At 39.3% G+C, this 20,069-nt stretch overlaps 1 protein-coding gene across 2 annotated transcripts in view; it reads right to left on the bottom strand.

Moving 5' to 3' along the window:
• tbx15 (T-box transcription factor 15) overlaps nt 1-19,349 on the bottom strand; it is an 83,876-nt gene extending 64,527 nt beyond the window's left edge. For both annotated transcript variants that reach the window (XM_059966192.1, XM_059966194.1), the window contains exon 1: nt 19,148-19,349. In XM_059966192.1, coding sequence (XP_059822175.1) covers nt 19,148-19,349 — 202 coding nt within the window. The remainder of the gene's footprint in view (nt 1-19,147) is intronic.
• Nucleotides 19,350-20,069: the final 720 nt, after the last annotated feature.

Below are 20,069 nucleotides of genomic sequence, written 5' to 3'. Positions count from 1 at the left end.
ATGTTCAATTGAATATGAGGAAAATAATCAAAGAAAGCTGCTCCCTTCAAAAAAAAGTATTAAAAATAACTGTGCCGACATTTAATGTTGTCAGATTTCTCAGTGATTCCTGGATGTTCGGCAATCCGACAAAATACAACAAATATGAAAAGTCCGAAACTATACAAAACCACCAGTTTCATAAGCCAAGTAAAATTTAAGTTAGTTGTTAGAATATGTAAAGTTGAATGGAGCAACTGGTTTGAGTCACAGATTCCTACGACATATGGCATCCTTGCCCAAATGTCTCTGACACTGAAAAATACTTTCACAATTTCATCAGTTTTCTTTCCAGCTGCCAGGTGGGACACAGCCTTAGGGCCAAAAAAAAAGCTGCTGGAAGTCCTGTTCACATTACATTTATTTAAAAATCATCCTTGGGTTGAACAACAATGTGACCTCAGGATGTCATGGAAGCAATTTCCAATGTGAACAATACTCTGCCCTAGGACATGGAGCAAAAGTCGACTAAATTAACCAAGTCCAAGTTAGTTTGTTGCTCTGGCCTCAATTTTATATTTGTGTTATAACATTCTCTCTTAGAATCCATGGTGTACTGCACAGAAGGGAACTATGATGAAAACAAAGTAGTTCTAAACATCTGAATCAAATTTTATATGTTCAAATTTGTTTGAGCAGAAAACCTTTGAAGTCAAACTATGTCATTCTATCATGGGGGTTTCCCTCCTTTTTTTATACTTTCCTCTTGTTCCTCCCTAAATATATCATGTTAATTTTGGAATAGTTCCACTGTTCCTATCTTCCATGGACATATTTAACAAGTGAATCTCATAACTGAATCAAGCTTTAATGTTGCAGTCAAGCCCATGTTTTTGAAATCCACACATATGTGCACATTTATGGATAATGATTAGTAGCAGAAAATTTTACTGATTTTCCTCTTGCCATCCCAGAACCTCCATTTGATATTAATCCCCGAGCAATTTGTTTTTCTAAAGTAAGCATCCCAGTTTCGTTCTTTTGCTGACATGTATGGCAATTTTTAATTGTACACATGGAACATATAGATGGAATCATTATTTCATCATTTATTTCACAAAATCAATTTAGTTGCAACTGAGAACCAAGTAAATTATAAGGCTAGGAGAAAATATTTAGATTTTACTTCAGAGAATGCACAGAATATTATCAATATGGCTCTCATATTCATCCCTACATGTCAATCAAAACCAGGATTTTATTTCAGAGTCAGGTTTATTATCACTGACATACTATATGTCAAGAATATTGCTGTTTTGACATAGTAGTACCATGCTATAAGCTGCAGTAAATAAACAAATCAACAAACCGTGCAAAAGAGGAATAGTGAGGTCGTGTTCATGAACTGTTCAGAAATCTGATAGTGGAGGGGAAGAAGCTCTTCCCAAAATGTTGAATGGAGGCCCTCAGGCTCCTGTACCTCCTCCCCAATGGAATAATGAGAAGAGTGCATCTCCCAAATGGTGAGGACCCCTAGTGGTGGACACTAGTATGCTAGTAGGGACAGTATCTACATGGATGGGAGGGAGGATGGGGCTCGTTCTCCTGTTATTGTGTTGTTCTGTTGTTCTGCGGTGCATTGCGGGCATGCTGTGATGGTGCTGGAATATCCGGCAAAGGTTGGGGACTGCCGCCAAGCACACCCTCCGGTGTGTTGGTTGTTAACACAAATGACACATTACACTGTAGGGTTTGATGTTCATGTGATAAAGAAGCTTCAGTTTGGTATATACATCATGGTACTGTATCAGTCAAACTGAGAAGGCCAGTAAATTTAGTTATCTGAGAGACATTAGTAAATCATCTTAAATAACAAGCCAACTTGGTATTAAGTGGTTACCCAAGGCTGTTGTTGTTGAGTGACTCGCTGAGCTGGCAAGCAACTCAAGCTTGAGTGTCATGTTATCAGACTTGAAAAGCTAAATGTGCACTGAATTAAAATCTATTTAATCTATGCAGGCACAATCATACTAATAAAATTGGTTAACGGATGAAGAGAAATTCAATGTCCATGCAAGATTTAAGAAAGAAAAATCATAAAGAAAGTTTAGAAAATGCCTTCTCCAAGTTTAGAGTTATGGAACAGGCTGAGACACAGTCTGAAAGTGAATTGATGAAGAAACTGCTGCCCTCATGAGCTGAATCCGCCTGGCCTCCTACTTGCGTTTTATTGCGGGATCGATTATTTCAATATGTTTCCAGACACTGCATGTGTTCTCGGTGAGAACGGGCAGTAACAACTGTCCTTGCGCAAGACACCTAACCACACATTGCTCTGCGACGACACCGGCGCCAAGCTGCATGGGTCCTAGTGCCCACCGTTCGTATAACATCAGTGGCGTGGAGAGGGGAAGGCTTGCAGCCTGGGCAACTGCCGGTCTCCCATACAACCCTGCCCAGGTCTGCGCCCTGGAAACCTTCCAAGGCGCAAACCCATGATCTCACGAGACTAACGATGCCTATATGGTTACGTTTGTACTACACACAAAAAAAATGGCACAGTGGTATTGCAAGTAGCGTGGACAGTTACATTTCTAGACACCTGGGTGTCACGTTGCCTGTGTGGAGTTTGGATGCTCTCCCCTTCCCCTCAGAAGTCTTCCCTCGCATCCTGAGGAAGTATTAGTCCTCGAGTTAATTGGCTACCACAATTGCTCCTAGTATCAGTGGGGGGGGGGGGGGGGGGGTAGAACAATGCCGTGTCAAAGGTCATGTGATAAGGAATAGTCACGGGAAAATAATTGGGGAATGCAATGATTTGACGTGCTAAATTACTTTGTTATATGTCGCAAGGAAAGGTATAAATAAATATATGAAAACGATCACTTCACGTGAAAGATGGATTACACCAATGCTGACACATAGGTTATATAATGTGAAGGAAATACACACAAATGCTTTCTATTTACTGACATCCTAGTAACTAAGAGAAAACTATTAGAAATAGTTACAAGAGTTGGTCCTCCAGTCTGCTCCCCCTTCATCATGGGTTGACTTCATTTTTTGATGCCATTTTCTTATGCTTTCCTTAATTCCTTCAATATCCATAAGTTGTTTGACCTCTGTTTTGAATAACCGAAGATTTACTACCCTCTTTGTGAAGAATTGCCTACTTGTGCGTGTGATCTCTGTTCTAGACTCCAAAGGCAAGCATCCTGCCTGAAACCATGTATTCCATAAATTCATTTTCACCTCATTCAACTTGTTCAATCCAAGTGCAGTGCCGGTCGGTGCTGTAATGGCATTCTCACTGGACTTCGAACCAGAGCCGGCTTGTGCGCTTTCCATCCTTGCCGGGTGAGCGCCAAGCTAGCGACTCGGCCTCGTAAAATACAGACAAATGCTGAAGAAACGGCACTTGCCGCCCGATGCGCCACATGGCGCGGTGAGGAACCAAGTATACCGATAAACGTTAAAACTCAATGTTCATTGTGCAAATGAACATTTTTGAACTGCCTGTGAGCTTTGTCCAGAATCGTATTTTGCATGGGAATCACGCCTGTGGAATTATATTTTGTATCATACGTGAACAGGTCAGGTGAGCATTTCTACAATAGAAATCTAATTATTCTCTGTTGTCCCCCCACCCCACCCTGTGATGGCGGTTGAGAACTAGTAGCTGGGCCAAGCAGCTGCTATTTTCTGAAAACTTCCAACAACAACAATAATTAACCTCAAATTGACCTTAGGGACCATTTAGACCGCTTCCCCAGAGGAAGTACTTGACATATGGACTTCCAGGGGCAGACTGGACTAGCCCCTAAATGCTGATGTCTCCATTTTACCAACAGGAATTCAGCCAAACCAAGGGGGGGATTCATTTTAAATGAACGCCCATCCACACAATGCTGAGAATCTAAAACACCTTTGAGAACAGAAGGAAATTTGTAACACTCCAACAAGGATATTAAAAATCCATGCCGCAAGAGTTTATACACATATGTACTGTAATAAATTCGTGACAGCAGAGAATGATTTAAAATCTGGAATTTCACAGCTTTTAGCCAGCAGTTTAAAAAAATTAAGTGTGAATTTTGATTTTCGCTTTTATTCACTACAATATTACGTAATGCAGTCTATGTTCTCAGAATTCATTGCCAGAGAGAGAAAAAAAAGCTGTGTTGTTTTACAACACCCACAGGGCTCTACCATATCCAACACCTTCCTGTATCAGTCCTATTTTACTCTGGTAGTGTTGTTACATTGTAGCCGTAATCTCACATTGACACAGTCCATTCACACCCAACCACTTCCTCATTCGAGCCTTCTCAAAAGCTGACTCTGCCAGCTAAACTGGATTTGAGCTCGGCAGGTTGGCCGCTCATGCATACAGGTACACACGAGTCTCAACTGACTACCACACAGGAACAGCAGTAAAAATACAAGGAAGAGTATTCTCACCTTGAAGTCTTTAAAAATTAATTCAAAGCTGAAAGTAAATTTATTATCAAAGTAGATATGTGTTACCATATGCAACTCTGAGATTAATTTTCTTGCGGGCAGATTCAGTAAATCCATAATAGAATAATAACGATCATAGAATCATTGAAAGATCGCACAAACTTGGGCGTTCAACCAGTGTGCAAAAGTCAACAATCTTTGCAAATACAGAAAGAAAGAAATAATTGTAATGAATAACTAAGTAATAAGTATGAAGAACATTCGATGAAAAGCCCCTGAAAGTGAGTCCATATAGTTGTGGGAACATCTCAATGATGGGGTAAGTGAAGTTGAGTGAAGTTATCCCCTTTGGTCTAAGAACCATATGGTCGAGGGATAGTAACTGCTCCTGAACCTGGTGGAGTGAGTCCTGAGGCCCATGTTCCCACATTGGCTCCAAAAAGTTAGCAAGAAGAAAGCTGTCCCGGGTGGTGGGGACCCTGATGATGGATCCTACGAGAACGCTTAGTGTAGACGTGCTCAATGGCAGGACGGCTCTACCCGTGAAGGAATGCCATTACTTCTTGTAGGATTTCCCGTTCAAGGGCATTGATGTGTCCATGCTAGGCGGTAAGGCAACCTGTCAATATACTCTCCACCACACATCTATAGAAGTTAGACAAAGTTTTAAGTATCATGCCGAATCTACGTAGACTCGTAAGGAATCCGTGCTTTCTTGGTAATTGCACTTACGCGCGGGGCCCGGGACAGATCCTCTGAAATAATAACAACGAGGAATTTAAAATTGCTGACCCTCTCCACCGCTGATACTCTGCTGAGCACAGGCTCATGGACCACTGGTTTCCCCCTCCTGATCATCTCCTTGGTCTTGCTGACATCAAGTAAGAGGTTGTTATGGCACCACTCAGCCAGATTTTCAAGATGCTGATCGGACACCACTTTTTATAATGCTGTCAACAGGAAACTGAAATAGACATTGGAGCTGCGCTTAGCCACACAGTCATGGGTGTAAGACGAGTAGACCAGGGGGCCAAGAACACAGCCGTGTTAGCACCTGCGCTAATAGAGATTGTGGAGGAGATGTGTCCAGTATGCATTGGAATTGACTAATTCGGTCGCGATATGGCCATATATTAACAAATATATTTAATTCAATTTCGAATACCACTTGCAACCTCTATTACATGGAATCAGTCATCGACATTTACTAATGCACAGGTGTGGCCTTCAATTTGCATACTCGTCTTTAGTACATTGTGTACAAAGAAAGCCTTACGAGAGGTTTCACATCTTCGTCCTGATGATGAACTATGAATTATTCGTTGCATTTTCATAAACATCTTGTCGGAGTTCCGCCTTCTGTTTTATGACATGGGAATTAGTAAGCAGTACAGAAATGGTGCAGGACGAGCCACTAAAATCTACTCTATTGCTGTTTGAGTTTTCAAAGTAACCGTACGATGAATGGATAGATTCGTTGTTCCAGTCGTTTTCTATTTCACATTGTTTAATGTGGTTTCCCAGCATTTAATGCACCCAAAACTTCAGGCACGATTTTTATTTAACGCGTACTGCGGTGCCCTGTTTTCCTAGTTTGTCCAATGGTGAAATTGACAGGCGGTTAAAAGTGACCCAAAGCGTTCCGGAATCGATGTACCACTGGTTTACGTCACAGAGGCCAATACTGCTATATTTTGTTCGAGATCTTTGTAGTCTGCATCGATACTTAAATAGTCTATCCTGTTTAACTAATAAACTTCCCGAAATATATAAACTTCCTGAAATACACAAGCAAAATAACAAGAAAACTGGCTTTCAGTTTAATAAAACCACCCATACGTGAAATATTACCTTTTCTGAAAAAGGATCTAGTGCTTTCCCTGGGTAAATGACGAATAAATTCATCTCGGACTTCCTGCCGGGTACAGGTGTCGATTAAAACCGACATTTCGATTACAAACTCTGCCTTCTTCTTCAGAGATGATATCCTTTCCGGTTTATAGTCACCCTTCTAATTAAACACTCCTATGAATAGAATCTAATGTTAGGCTCCCGCGAGGGTTACAGTTCCTGACAGCACCCACACAGTTCTGTGGAAATTCACTTTCTTACTGAATTGAATCTATTTGAAAGATTTCAGGAATCTCTTCACTTCCAAAATTTACCAAGCAAAGTTTAACGCGATGATTAAAATCAGCGCAAAATGATTTTATTATTTTCACCTAGTATTCTAGAAGGCTCTACAAAGTGTTTGTCTCGAGGTATCAAACAGTTCCCAAGTCCATTTCATCTGTCCTTTCCCGGGTTTCATTAGGTCTGCAACACACTAGAATAGTCTTCAGCGCCCGGAGGAAATACAACCGGCTCCCCAGAGCCAACAGAGAAACACAAATGTTATATTTCTTTGTTTGATATCAGCTGACGAAGTTTCCACTCCTTTGTGCAGTTTCTTTTGATCTTGTAAGATTATATTGAAGGATAGCAAAACAAAGATGTTTTAGCTGTTAAAAAAAGGAACGGCCAGATCTTTAAAATGCCCGAGATGAGAATCAGAAATAAAGTGTCAGCAGTGTTCAACAGAGACATATACATTTTCAAATACCCGTGCAGACGCAATGTTCCTCGGGCATCTGGTCCAAATACGTCTCAAGTCGTTGCGTTTCTCCATTTTAACTCCCCTGCGCTGACTGTAATTCTTTAATTCCCCGGGGCAACGCGTTTGAAGAAAGGCAGTCACTTGATTGCGCTGTGGTTGGCCACCCATGATCTCCAGCGAGCAGGACAAGGTAGGTATGGGTTTTTGTAAACTAAATGGCCCTATCTACTCCGAACTTTCGATTGAATGTGACTTTAGCACTTTAATTCTGCCTCATATTTCACCATGATTGAAAAACATCGTGATCTGCTCCTTTCCAAACAGCTAGTTATCTGGTTATCCGTCAATATGTAGAAATAGTTGAGAGGAATCCACAAAACTTTGCTTAGATTTCTTGGGGTCCAATTCCACAGGACACTGAAAGCTGTTGTGCAGGTTAAGAACCTTCATCGACTTAGGGATTGGGTTTAAGAGCCTAGAGGTAATGTAACAACTGCAAAGGACCCTGGTCAGAGCCCAGTGCCCAGTACTGGTCACCTCGCTACAGGAAGGATGTGAAAACTATGGAAAGGGTGCAGAGGAGATCCATGAGGATGTTGCCTGGATTGGGGAGAATGCCTTAGGAGAATAGGTTGAGTGAACTCGGCCTTTTCTCCTTGGAGTGATGGAGGCTGAGAGGTGACCTGATTGATGTGTACAAGGTGATGAGAGGCATTGATTGTGTGGATAGTCAGGGCTGAAATGGCTGGCATGAGAGGGCACAGTTTTAAGGTGCTTGGAAGTAGGTACAGAGGAGATGTCAGGAGTAAGTGTTTTACGCAGAGGGTGGTGAGTGTGTGGAATGGGCTGCTGGCGATTGTGGTGGAGGCGGATATGATAGAGTGTTTGGAGAGACCCTTGGATAGGTATGGGGAGCTTAGAAAGATAGAGAGCTATGGTAACCCTAGGTAATTTCTAAAGTAAGTACGTGTTTGGCACAGCATTTTGGGCCAAAGGGCCTATATTGCACTGTAGGTTTTCTATGTTTCTATGTGTCACTACCTAGTCCCATCTCTAGACTGGTACTTCATCAGAACAACAGGAAATAAGCAAAGGAATGCATTAAAGCAAAGATGCTGGAAATCCTGAACAAAACTATAAAAATCTAGAAAAACTATGGAGAGGCAATGAGACTTCATAGGACCATAGAAAGAAAGTTATTATCTGGGTTCATGGACAATAGGATCAGTAATGGGCCCTTTTCTAATTGGTATCTGTAGGAATTAATATTGATTTAAGGATAGACTGTAATGTGAACAGCAGTTTGCTGACAAAACAGGATGACTGGGAAAGATAATAATGAGAAAGATGCAAAGGATTTACAAAGAATAAAGAATGGCTCGAAGCTAGTAATAGCGGGTGTATGTTTTATTAACAGAGAGAGTAGAATGTAACAGCAGCACTATTCTAAAGTGTAGCATTTACCCTGCAAGCCAGAATTCTAGCTTCCTATAAGATCATCTCTCATTCTTATAAACTCCAATGAGATTAGGCTCCAACTCCTCTTAAGGCAATAAGTTCATCCCATGGATCTGAGTGAATATTCTGTGCACCACCTCAAAAGCAAGTATGTCCTTCCTTAAATAAGGACAAAAACATTGTTTGCAAAATTCCAAAGGTGGATGCCCTAGACCTTGTAAAGTTGTAACAAGAGTTTACTACTTCTATACACCATCCCATTGCAATATAAAACAGCATCCCATTTGTCTTCCTGATTACTAGCTGTCCCTTGTTACTAACTTACTGTATTTTATGTATAAGGACACCCGGATCGTCTCTTCAATTGGACTTTGTGGTCTTTTTCAATTTCCCTTTTCTGGTTCTTGTATCAAGGTGGATTAACCCCAAACCTCCCCACATTCTGAAGAGCTGGTGATGTTCCTGGTCTTCATCCTGACCAGATCTCTTCATATTATACTCCATTTGGGAAATTTGTGCCCACTGATGCAATTCATCAATCTTGGTTTGCAGGTATTTAATGTCCTCCTCAAAATTTATTTTTCCATTTTCTGCTGTTAATAAATTTGGCTACAATCACTCTGCCATATTCTCAAGGATAACTAAGGATGGACAACCTTTACTGATGATGTCCACATTCTGAAAAATAAACAGCTCAAAGAAATAAAGCTGTGAATCTTCAAAAGTCAGAATTGAAAGAGCACAGAAATCTTGGAGGCTTCCATGGGTTAGTCAAGATAGGGAAAGGCAAGAGCATGAAAAGATTTGAACACAATGATGGCAGTTTTCAGCTTGAGATGTTGCTGGCCTGAGGTCCAATGTAGCCAGTAAGCTTAAGCACAATAGCCGGACAGGATAGTATAGCAGAAATCCTAGACTTTTAAATGAGCTTAGACTAAAATATTCCTGGGCAAACAAGCCAGAAGGAGACTAGAATAGCCATGGATGACTCAGCAGCTGTAATCAGAAGTAAGTATGGAGATGAGCATTTCCACATGTGTGAAAGAAGGCAGGATTGGTGCTGGAAAGGATATGTGCTCGAAGCTTGGATCAAAGTCAAACTAAATTCAAAAGGTGTGAGCAACCTGGTTCAACCTCAGACAGTGAGATGAGAGGGAGCCAACTATTATGGCATAGAGCTTGTGGCACATCCAAGACAATACCAGTGGTCCGTTTAACCAGAGGCATTTATGCTTATACAGTACACAATATTCAACAAGCTGTGCAGCAAATCAGAGGAAGCAGGGGTAAGCAATGTGGTAGGGAAGCTCAGACAAATGTCCAATAATTTTTATAAAAGCTAACATTCTGCTTTTGAATGATGCTGCATGGGAAATACAACTTGACAGTTACAAGTCATAGGGAGACCCGGCAAGATAAAGGTGCGGGCAGGGGAACAGATTCCATCACAATTCATTCTCTGGCTATTACTAGATAGATAGGAACTGAACCAAGTGAATCCATCTGATGCGAGAGAGAGAGAGAGAGAGAGAGAGAGAGAGGGAGAGAGAGCAAGTGGAGGGACATTATGTGGCCTTCAAAAACAAAAGATCAGGAACTTTGCTAAAGCACCCTGCAATTTTCTAGGACTGTTACCAGTTTCATATAAACCCGTGGCAGACAGACTGAGAAGTAAAAGAATGACTAGTCTAACATGGACACTGTTAATTAGCATGTTGGTTTACTTCTGGAGAAAAATAACTTGATTACCATGGTGATGGGGCTATAGAGTTTGTATGTTCACCTTTTAAAAACATAAAAGCCATTATAGGAAGAAAATAAACAATGGGCTTCTTTCATAGGAAGGTAGGAGAAGGAAAGGGCCTAGAGATTCTGGACAAATAAGGAATATGAACAAACTGTTTGCAGTGACTTCAGTCTGCCAGGGAAAGAAGAAATAAAGCTTAATGCTAGATGTGGTATTGAACTGTTACATGGGTTCAGTGTTTAAGAAATTCACCGATGCATTTATCAGATAATTTGTGCTAAATCTCAAAGTTGAAAACTGAAGCTCAATACACGGCAAAGGAAATGAACACAATGGAAGATCATTTCTACTGTATTTGAGAAGCACACGTTGATGCAAACAGGCAGATTTGGAAAATGGAAAGGTAAGTTAAAGGCAAACAAGAGAAAATCTGCAGATGCTGGAAATTGAGCAAAGCACATAAAATGCTGAAAGAACTCAGCAGACCAGGCAGTCCTGCAGAAGGGTTTCGGCCCAAAACTTCAACTGTCCTTTTTTCCATAGGTGCTACCCGGCCTGCTGAGTTCCTCCAGAATTTTGTAAGGTAAATTAAGGAAACAGTTGGAACTAAAGGAAAGGTTACAAATGAATAATACATGCATAACACAAGAAAAAACTTTAAGCTGGATGCAACCTAAACAAAACAGTGAATATGGTTCAGAAGAAGTGCTTTATTATTGTGGTGGTTAATAGCTATTGTAGTCTTCAATATAGTGTGGCAAAAGAACAGCAAAACTGCTAGTGAAATGGAACAATCTTTTATAAAGTTTTCCCGAGTTCGCGGGTCTTTCACTAAAATTATTATGGAAGGGTAAAAGAATTCTCACATAAATTAATTTTCCTTCTAAAATTGTATGTTTCTAATTATATTACATCAAAGTAAAGATGAGACTGCAGAATAAGGTTCAATGATAAGGACTAGTAAGAGAAATGTTAAGCATTTGTGAAAACCCAGCTGATTTACTAATGGCTCACTGAGTATTCATCCTGCAAATGGCATCATGTTGACACCAACCGCAGTATCTGACTATTTATCTAATTTTCAGAATAACCTTGATGTGCTTAGATTGTCTGCTTTGTTTTGTTTTTCCATTACTACCCTTCAAGATTATTTCACCGACTAAAGCACTTTGAGACTTGCTGAGTTAAAGCATTAGCATTGGAGGAAGAAAGAGGAAACCATAAAGAAAATTACAGATAGGGCAGTCTTTGATAGGCCAAGAGAGCAAAAGGAAATCAAAGTACAAAAGCTGGATTGACCAATACAAGTATACTTAAAAAATGGTTAGGGAAATTGGTCATGTCATTGCTTCAAAAGATTATTAGAAACAGGATTAAAGCCTGAAGTTTCGAAAGTAACAAATGTGAAACACATTTTTAAGAAGGTGCATTGGGACAACCACATTTAGGGTTTCTTTCATCCTTTTTTTACTCAAGATATTTTTAGATTCGTACTCTAGATTACTCTTGTTCATGAGCTGTTGTCTGCTATATTCCAGTGATTATTTTCATTTACTTGAGCTAAAAGTTTGAATGAAGTCGGGATACCATCAAAGCAAAGCTCAGAAAATATATATTTCAGCTGCTGGCTATATTCTAGGGACCCCTATGATATAGAAAGGGGCAGTCTACCTGCTTTTTAAACTTTAATTGACAAATATGCATATGAAACAGCAATGGCACATGCAGTAATACTAATATATTTATTTTTACAATAGTTGGTAAGCTTAACATTCCTTTAGCAGTGCAAAATAGTTTATAGTTTACTAGTACCATGCTAAATTAATATTCCCTCCATATTTATGTAGCATTTTTACTGCATTTAGCTCATTAACTTTCATTAACCTCATTAAGCCTCTGGAAGTTTCAGACAAATTCACTAATGAGACTCCAGGCAAACTAATCTATTTCAAAAAGACAGGTCATTAAGTTACTTCAGACTGAAAGCTAACAGAACTTAATCAATTACTGCATTCAAAATCGAATTTGAACAAAGTACATCTGTTGAATTGAGTGACCTGGCCTACCTCCTGCTCATTAAATGCTGCAGAATTTTATTAAAAGTGAACAGAAATATCATCATACTCTGACTTGGCAGAAGGACAGACAAACTTGCATATTTTTGTTGAAAGAATGATACAGGAAATAGACTAACAGTGATGTCAGAGGATACCCTGGAAAGGAGGATAATGAAGCACATGAAGAGAGATGTACTGATAAAGAATATTCCATGGCCTTAGGGATACCAAACTGCGATGCAGCCAATTGAAGAATGATTTTTTTAAAGTGTTATTATTGTTAAAATGCAGGCAAGCAATTCATGCAACCAATTTTTAGTTCCACAACTATAAATGAGACAATGATTAATCTGTCCTCAGTGATGTTGACTGAGGAGCTGATATCTGCTTGTTCACCAGAGGGTAGATACATGATATCTGATTTCAAGGAAAGCACCCGAACAGAATATGTTCCAGTACTTTTAGTAATGGATTGAAGCATTAGGTTAAAGTTTGAAATGGAACTTTAACCCACAATGTTCTGAGTCAGAGATAAGTATAATTCAACTGAGTCATAATTGGCATGGTCTAAAAAGAATAGTGCTAACATGGATTGCAACCAGAAAGCCACAGGGAGGTGCAAAAGCTGCTTTTTAAAAATGTTGGGGTCAGAAATAAATCTATTCGACCTTTTCAGGTCATAATTAAATAAAAAGCAGTGGCTCTGGTGGGATTTAAATAACCTGAAACAATCAGACCAAACAGAAACATTTCTAAATAAGTTGGAAAGATGGGATGATGACTAGAATATACCATTTTTCAAGGATATACATATGGTAATGATGCCATTGAAGGACACAAGAAACAACACAAGATAATTTCAAAATATTGGTGGAAGTGGAGAGTAGAGTTATGACTGATGTAGGGAAGATTAATTGGATCTTATATTTATATGTATAGAAAGGAATCAGAATAACATAAATTCCAGAATGTGACAATACAATTACAAAATTAAACTCTGTGTGGCTCATTTAATCATTAGCTGAATCTAAAACTATGAAATAAAGATCATAAGCAAAGCTAGCAATCAAGTACAAACTGTATGCTTTGGAGGTACCATCTTCCAAATGATTCATAATACTGATATGAGAAAATCTGCAGATGCTGGCACGCACCACACAAAATGCTGGAGGAACTCAGCAGGTCAGGATGCATCTATGAAGAAGATTAAACAGTCCACATTTGGGTGCAGTCATGATGAAGGGTCTCGGCTGAAACGCTGACTGCCTGCTCTTTTCCAAAGATGCTGCCTGGCCTGCTGAGTTCCTCCAGAATTTTGCATATGTTGCTCATAATACTGATGCCTGCTTTTCCTCTTCATCTTTCAACCAACAATCAAAAATGTCTTATCATCTTGTGATGGTTTGTGGGATCTTCTGATGCTAAAGTCTGAAGGAAGCTTTTTGCAGGTATTCAGAAATAATTAAGGTTGTAGGTAAATTATAGGTGGTTTGGTGTACAATATAGCTATAACCATAGAGAGGGCAGTGAACATCTTGTAAAGTATTTGATTAAAACTACTTTAATCTCTGTGGTTTGCCAAACAATGCTGCTCTCACCAAATTATTGTGGTAAAATTATAATCATTTTCTCACTAGAACATCAAACTGAATAAAACACCAACTAATATAAGACATCAAAGTAAGCTACTGCCTCCTCAAATATATAATTCTTTAAAATGTTTTAAAAATATTATATTGATTATTTTCATAATTTACTGTTGCCTTTTTAATGATAAACATTTATAACAAAGATGTTTCCTTTTTTAGAATAAATAAGTACAATGGCAATATTTCAGGGCTATTATAGATAAAATTCTGCTTAAGGGATGATTAACTGTCCTGTAATATCTATTGCAATCAGACAGACAGGATTTTCCCAATGACTAAAGAATAAAATGTAACAAAATGTCTAAATATATATATATAAATTTACTTGCAGCCTTACAGAAATACAAATTACTACAAGTTATTGTTTTTATATTTTATACTTTTATCCTGAAATATCTGATGTCCAATCTCTGGATTAACTGAAAATGAAAACAGCTTAGAACTAAATATAATATATTGCCCAGAAATTATTGTCTGTACCTTTTAATGCCTATGTGATAAATGTCCTTGATTAAAACACTTTTCCCATGATTTGTACTTGAATTGCCTTTCCAAAAGCCAAAATGCTATGAGCTAAATGTTGATTCTGTAGTGTAAGCATATGGTTCTAACTCTTCAAGAAACATCAGCTGCACATCCGCTCATTATTTCTCTTCAAATCATTTGAAAATCGACAACAATCAAAAGTTGTTAAAATATTGTTGGGGTAAATTTTCAATTAAGCATTTTGTTCAAACAGAATTTGTGTTGATGTGTGTGTGAAAAGACAGTGGGCGGTCTTGCCTTGTGCACCTGATGGAGTTTTGTTGGGAGACTTTTGCAAATGTCAGAAGGTACAGAAGTTAGCGTTCAAAGAGAAAGCGATATAGTCAATAGTATCAAAGCTCTAAGGGTTTCAAATCCAACAATTGCACCCTCCGTTATTCCCATATTTTCTGGATTCGCCCTGTCCCACACAGATTTTTCTGCAATAGCTAAATGTCACAGTGACTGGGAGCAAAAATTCTTCAATACCTCACTCCAATTAAAATATTCGCTGTTTTAATGCTTTGCACTGAAAGTATGAACTGCATCTTTAATTAAATTATTGAAGTCTGTCTCTGTTGAAACATGTTTCTAGAATAAAATATATCCATGTCGACGTTAACAAGTGGAAGTAAAAGATTACCTTTTCTACATTATTGTAACAATATAATATTGTTTTCAAAAGCAAAGAAATTAAATTTCAGCTTGTTCTGAAGTATTACATTGAAATTCTTCTGCTGCGTTACATTCACTTCACTATTTTGCCTCTTACAGAACAGCGCTTGTAAAACATTAAAGATAAGTTTCAGAGGAACTATAAAACTTCAGAATCTAAATTACAATATTGTGTCAATGTGTTAAATAGCTGTTAGTGCTCTGCTCTCTCTACCAAATTATGCAGAGATGATCCTCCTGCATTGCGAAAGAGTTTCGCCCAAGTTACATCCTCATCTAAAATTATTTGAATTAAGTACAAAGATGTCGTATTTTAAACTCATATTACAACATTTTCTGAAATACTACCCCTAGCTCGCCACTACAAGAAACACAATGATAGCAATCTGTGAGAATTTTTATCAGCAACCCTTGGAAGTAATTCTGATAAATTCTAACAATCTATTTACAAACTGCAACGCTTTTCTCGTCTAAACACTACATTCAAAATAATTCAAATCGCAAAGCTCTATCTAACGGGATACCTCTTAAGTTAATACACTTTGGAAACAAGTCAACATGACCGAATTATACTGAAACTTCATGCAGCAGCTTCTAAAATATCGCATTGGTTCACGACGTCTAATGGTTTCTAATGCTTATCAAAAATAGTTCTAACACTGGCGGTTCTAACATAACATAAATGAATATATCCATGGAAAGGAGACTTTACACAAACGCATCTCTACTTGGAAGTGGGAAATGTTCTACAAAGATTATATTGAAAGTATAAATTATATTATTTTAGTCCATTTAAATCATTTTAAGAACTGCAGTATAAAACTGTCCGGTTCCAAGTACTTAAAGCAACTTTGCAAATTTATCAGATTGACCACACGCAAGTCTCCTTTGAGCGATTAAGCACAAACCTAATCCAGATATTAGCAGATTTAAAAAGAACTAAATAGCATCATCGACATTGTTCCCTCTAAGTATAAAAATGAAATTGAAATGCGGTGCCTGCTAAAATATTTAAAATAAATTGTCTTTGAATCATCAAGTTTAAACTCCTGCTTGGGCTTGAGAGTGAAACGATATTCGCTATAATTGGAGATGCTCAATAAAACATTCACTAGGTTCAGAAACATTCCAAATAAAGCATTGATCGCAACCTCCAATATGTAAAGTACAAAACGCCGTCCCAAACTTGCCCTTCTTCGGATACTAACTAGATCGAAAATGTAAAGTGCATTTTCTAATGAAAGCTTTAAACGCTGTCCGTTCCAGTGAAGGAGGAAGAATACAAACAACGTGCTCTATGAAGTATATTTTACAAATACCTTCCCACGTACATTTTGAATCTTTGAATACTTTCCCACCTTTTTTGAATTATTAGTGGATTCTAATGCTTGAATTTCATAACCTCGCATTACCAAAAAAAAATGGATATATCAGATTAGGATAAATCTCAGGTATGTTCAAAATTATTGCTGATGCCAACGGTAGGACTTGAATACTGAAAGGACAAAACGATTCTGCAACTGCGATTCGTGGATCATTCTCGATTCACAGGTGACCGAGGCTCCAGTATCAATATATGAATAACTCTTAAAGGCTTATATTTATAAAGAAAATGCACACAGAAGCATACCTGGATTAAACGGCCGAAAAAAATAGTCCACCGAGGGATGAACAAGGGATTTCAAAATTAAAAGATTTTTGTATTGAACAGCAGACGCTCGACCTAACAGTTCGCTTAATTTAGTGTTTGTTTCGTGCTGCCCGTTTTCACAACTCGAAAATAACGTCAAAAGGTGACTTTTCGGATATCAAACCCCAGTTTATTCATTGTACGAATGTGTGTTTGTGTGGGTGGTGGGAATAGGGGACCGATTTGCCAATATAAAGAGAAACTCGAAATGGAATGTTAATAGCAGTATTTTTTTTAAAAAAACAAGATCAATCTAATCCTAACAGCAAACTGAAATAGAAATGTTCGGTGTTTCTTTACGAAATATCCCCGGCGAAAAACAGTCAGAAGAGCCTTTTGCTGAAAAGCAATGTCTTCCCAATTTCGGGCAATGATAAAGCTCTCCCAATACTTTGAAATATATTTGGTATTTTTAAAATTTCGGATCTGAATTAATCGACTGATGAAACAGCGAGGTGTATTCTTCTAATTAATTGAACAGGGTATAATAGCACTACAACATTTGTAAGGAGCGACACCCGTTCCCACCAAGTTTGAAGAGAAAAGATAGGAGGAGCAGCGCCACGAAAATCCCAATCTTCCAGGAGCAGGGATGATTCCAACGCACTCCCAAAACTTCCCCGTCAGCGCTTTGTATAGTTATACTCGGATTTAATTATAAAAGTTACAACGCCGTTTTCGTTTTAAAGTGGGGTCCAGCATTAATCCATCGCCATCGCGAACTAGCAACGGCTGGTACAGTCGGCCGCCCAAAAGCACCTGTCGCTTCATTGCGGTTACCTGTATCCCGCACACTATCAGCTATCTCCGCTCGTCTTCATATCCCTTGCAAGCATTACAAGGACCAATGGAGACGTCACTGTTTTGTGAAGCACCAAGATAAGCCGAGTTGGAGCTATTGATTTCACATTTACAATTCAATGTAACGATCTATAGGAAGTAGCCGATGGAGGCGCGGTATCATCACTTTAATCATGTGCAGGTCAGCCGTGCTGGCTTTCTGACCTACACTATTTCGATTGGGATTGCATGCCGCATTCTTTCAAATCATTATTTTCATCTAAATCCTAAATGTTTTAATACCCATCCGTGCTGTGACTCTCGTGTTATAGGGAAGGAACAGAGTTTTGTTATTTCTAGTGGATTGTGTGAATTGCTAGCGGTGGGACCAGCGCGCTAAAACGGACATGGTACTTCATCCCCCGTGGGTAGTGTGAACTCCTGGCCAGAGAGCCTTACGTTTAAATAGAGCGGTGGCTGCTTTTTTTGTTCCTGGACGATCCCGAATGTAACACAGAAAGCATTGATAATTCTTTTTAGCAACAAAATATAAAATAGAATGAAAACATGTTGCAGGACTGCAACTCTAAAATAGAACCAAATCTAATTGCAAACTATTTTTGTCATTCTATGAAAGCAACACGGTGATTCAATCTTCTTGGGACTAGTGTTCAAATATCTTTCGTAGATTCGGTGATTTAGTTCCCATAAACCTTTTTTTGGGCAGAGTTCGATTATTACATTGGGACCATCACAAAACCTAGGGAGGACAGTTAAAACGAGTGTGTGAAGACTGGGTGAGAGACTGCGGCTCGCTCAGGCTCGGCATTACTCGGGCTTTTCCCGGGTTTATGTCATTCAGACTGGGCGCGGAAGAAAAAGTAGTTGGTCTCTTCAACATTCAGGAACAGGCACAGAGTTGGATTCGCGGCTCGGTAAACAATCCGCTAAGTAGCGAGACTCTGGCCAGAGTGTAGTGAAACTAGTAACAATACTAGGGAATGCGGGATCGTTTTGAACTCTTGTGTGAGCAATATTTTTAACTCCGACTCTACGGAAGGGCCAACCTAATGGCAATCTAAATTGGCAGCTCCCGGCCCCAATGTGGCCCGGTTCTACCCGCCTTGAAACAGTTTTCCAATGCAATTTTGAAACAGCAGATTAAAATGAGTGAAAACGGGCAACACGTGCACGGCCTCTGATCCTAAAGTCTTAAAGCAGAGGCTGGTGGCAGAGTTTGATTTTTTTTAAAACAGAACAGTATATTTCCTTTTTCAAATAGAGAACCAATTGTTCTTCCCCATCCAATTAAGAACCTGTGCCCCTGAAAAACGGGAGAAGTATTTTTTTGCGAAACGATTACAGGGAAAATAAAAGGCTGGGAAGGGGAGCTGATTTTTTTTTAGAAAGGAATACTTCCGATTGATCGTTCTCTGATTCAGAGAAATGATCTACAGCCACGCTTGTGCTGGTGAGTTCTGGCGCTTGGAAAGTGCCGTTGAAGATGCCTGTTTTTATTTGTACACTAACCGGAGTTGATCTCCATACACTGGCTTGAATCCACGCTGTCGCCAAGCTCCGAATCCGGGTTTATACTGTCCACACTCAGCTCCATGGTCTTCTCGCCCCATTCTTGGATTTTCCGCTTTTTATTTGTCCCGATCAGCGCTTCCACCGAGAAGGCGTGCGCCCTCGTACTGAGGGCAGCTGCCGATCGCCTCCTTTCACTCATCGCCCGAACGGGGATCGTCCAGAAACAAGCAAACCCTAAAGTTCCCTTCAAAGACACCAATATGAGCGGTTGAGAGGCGGCAGTGACCACTGCAGCAGTTTCCAACTGAAAAAAATAATTAAAATAATGGTTGCAAATTGAGCGCCTGAAAGACACAAGGGTTACAGAGGTCCAGAGCTCGTTACATCTCTCGCAGTCCCAGTCAGCATGTTGCTGGCGAAAGGAGAGCAGTTATTGAATTTAGTCCACTTTCAGCCTCCACTCTGTCATCTCCCCCCCCAGGCTGATTGATGCAAACTTCTGCAGCATTTTACTGCAGGGGTGAGGTCTGGGTGTCTGTCAAACCTCGCCGTCCAATAGAATCGCAGCTAGCAACCGGGATCCAATGACAGACAAAAATCCCATGACAAACCGGGATCCAATGCCAGCAGAATTCCAAGAGAGAGAGAGGAAAAAACGTACATTTTGGACATTTTGTCTCCACTAAACACCTTGATGGACGGCGACTAAACATTGCCCCGATTTATCTACCGGAGAATTACAGGTTCGAAACGTTTCTGGGCAACTAAATTAGAAGCGCTTTTCTTCGGTCACCCGTCTATTCCGCGCTCTGTTTAACATGGAGCTAAAGTGTTTCGGATTAACCGTTTGGCACCTACTGCCACATCGGCCTGAAATTGAATTCGAAACACATTAAATAAACATTTTGTTAAATTTCCT

This window comes from Hypanus sabinus, chromosome 4 (genome assembly GCF_030144855.1).
Source record: "Hypanus sabinus isolate sHypSab1 chromosome 4, sHypSab1.hap1, whole genome shotgun sequence".
NCBI lineage: Eukaryota > Metazoa > Chordata > Chondrichthyes > Myliobatiformes > Dasyatidae > Hypanus > Hypanus sabinus.
The sequence above is the reverse complement of the archived record's forward strand: the minus strand, read 5'-3'. Positions and strand labels throughout refer to the sequence as shown.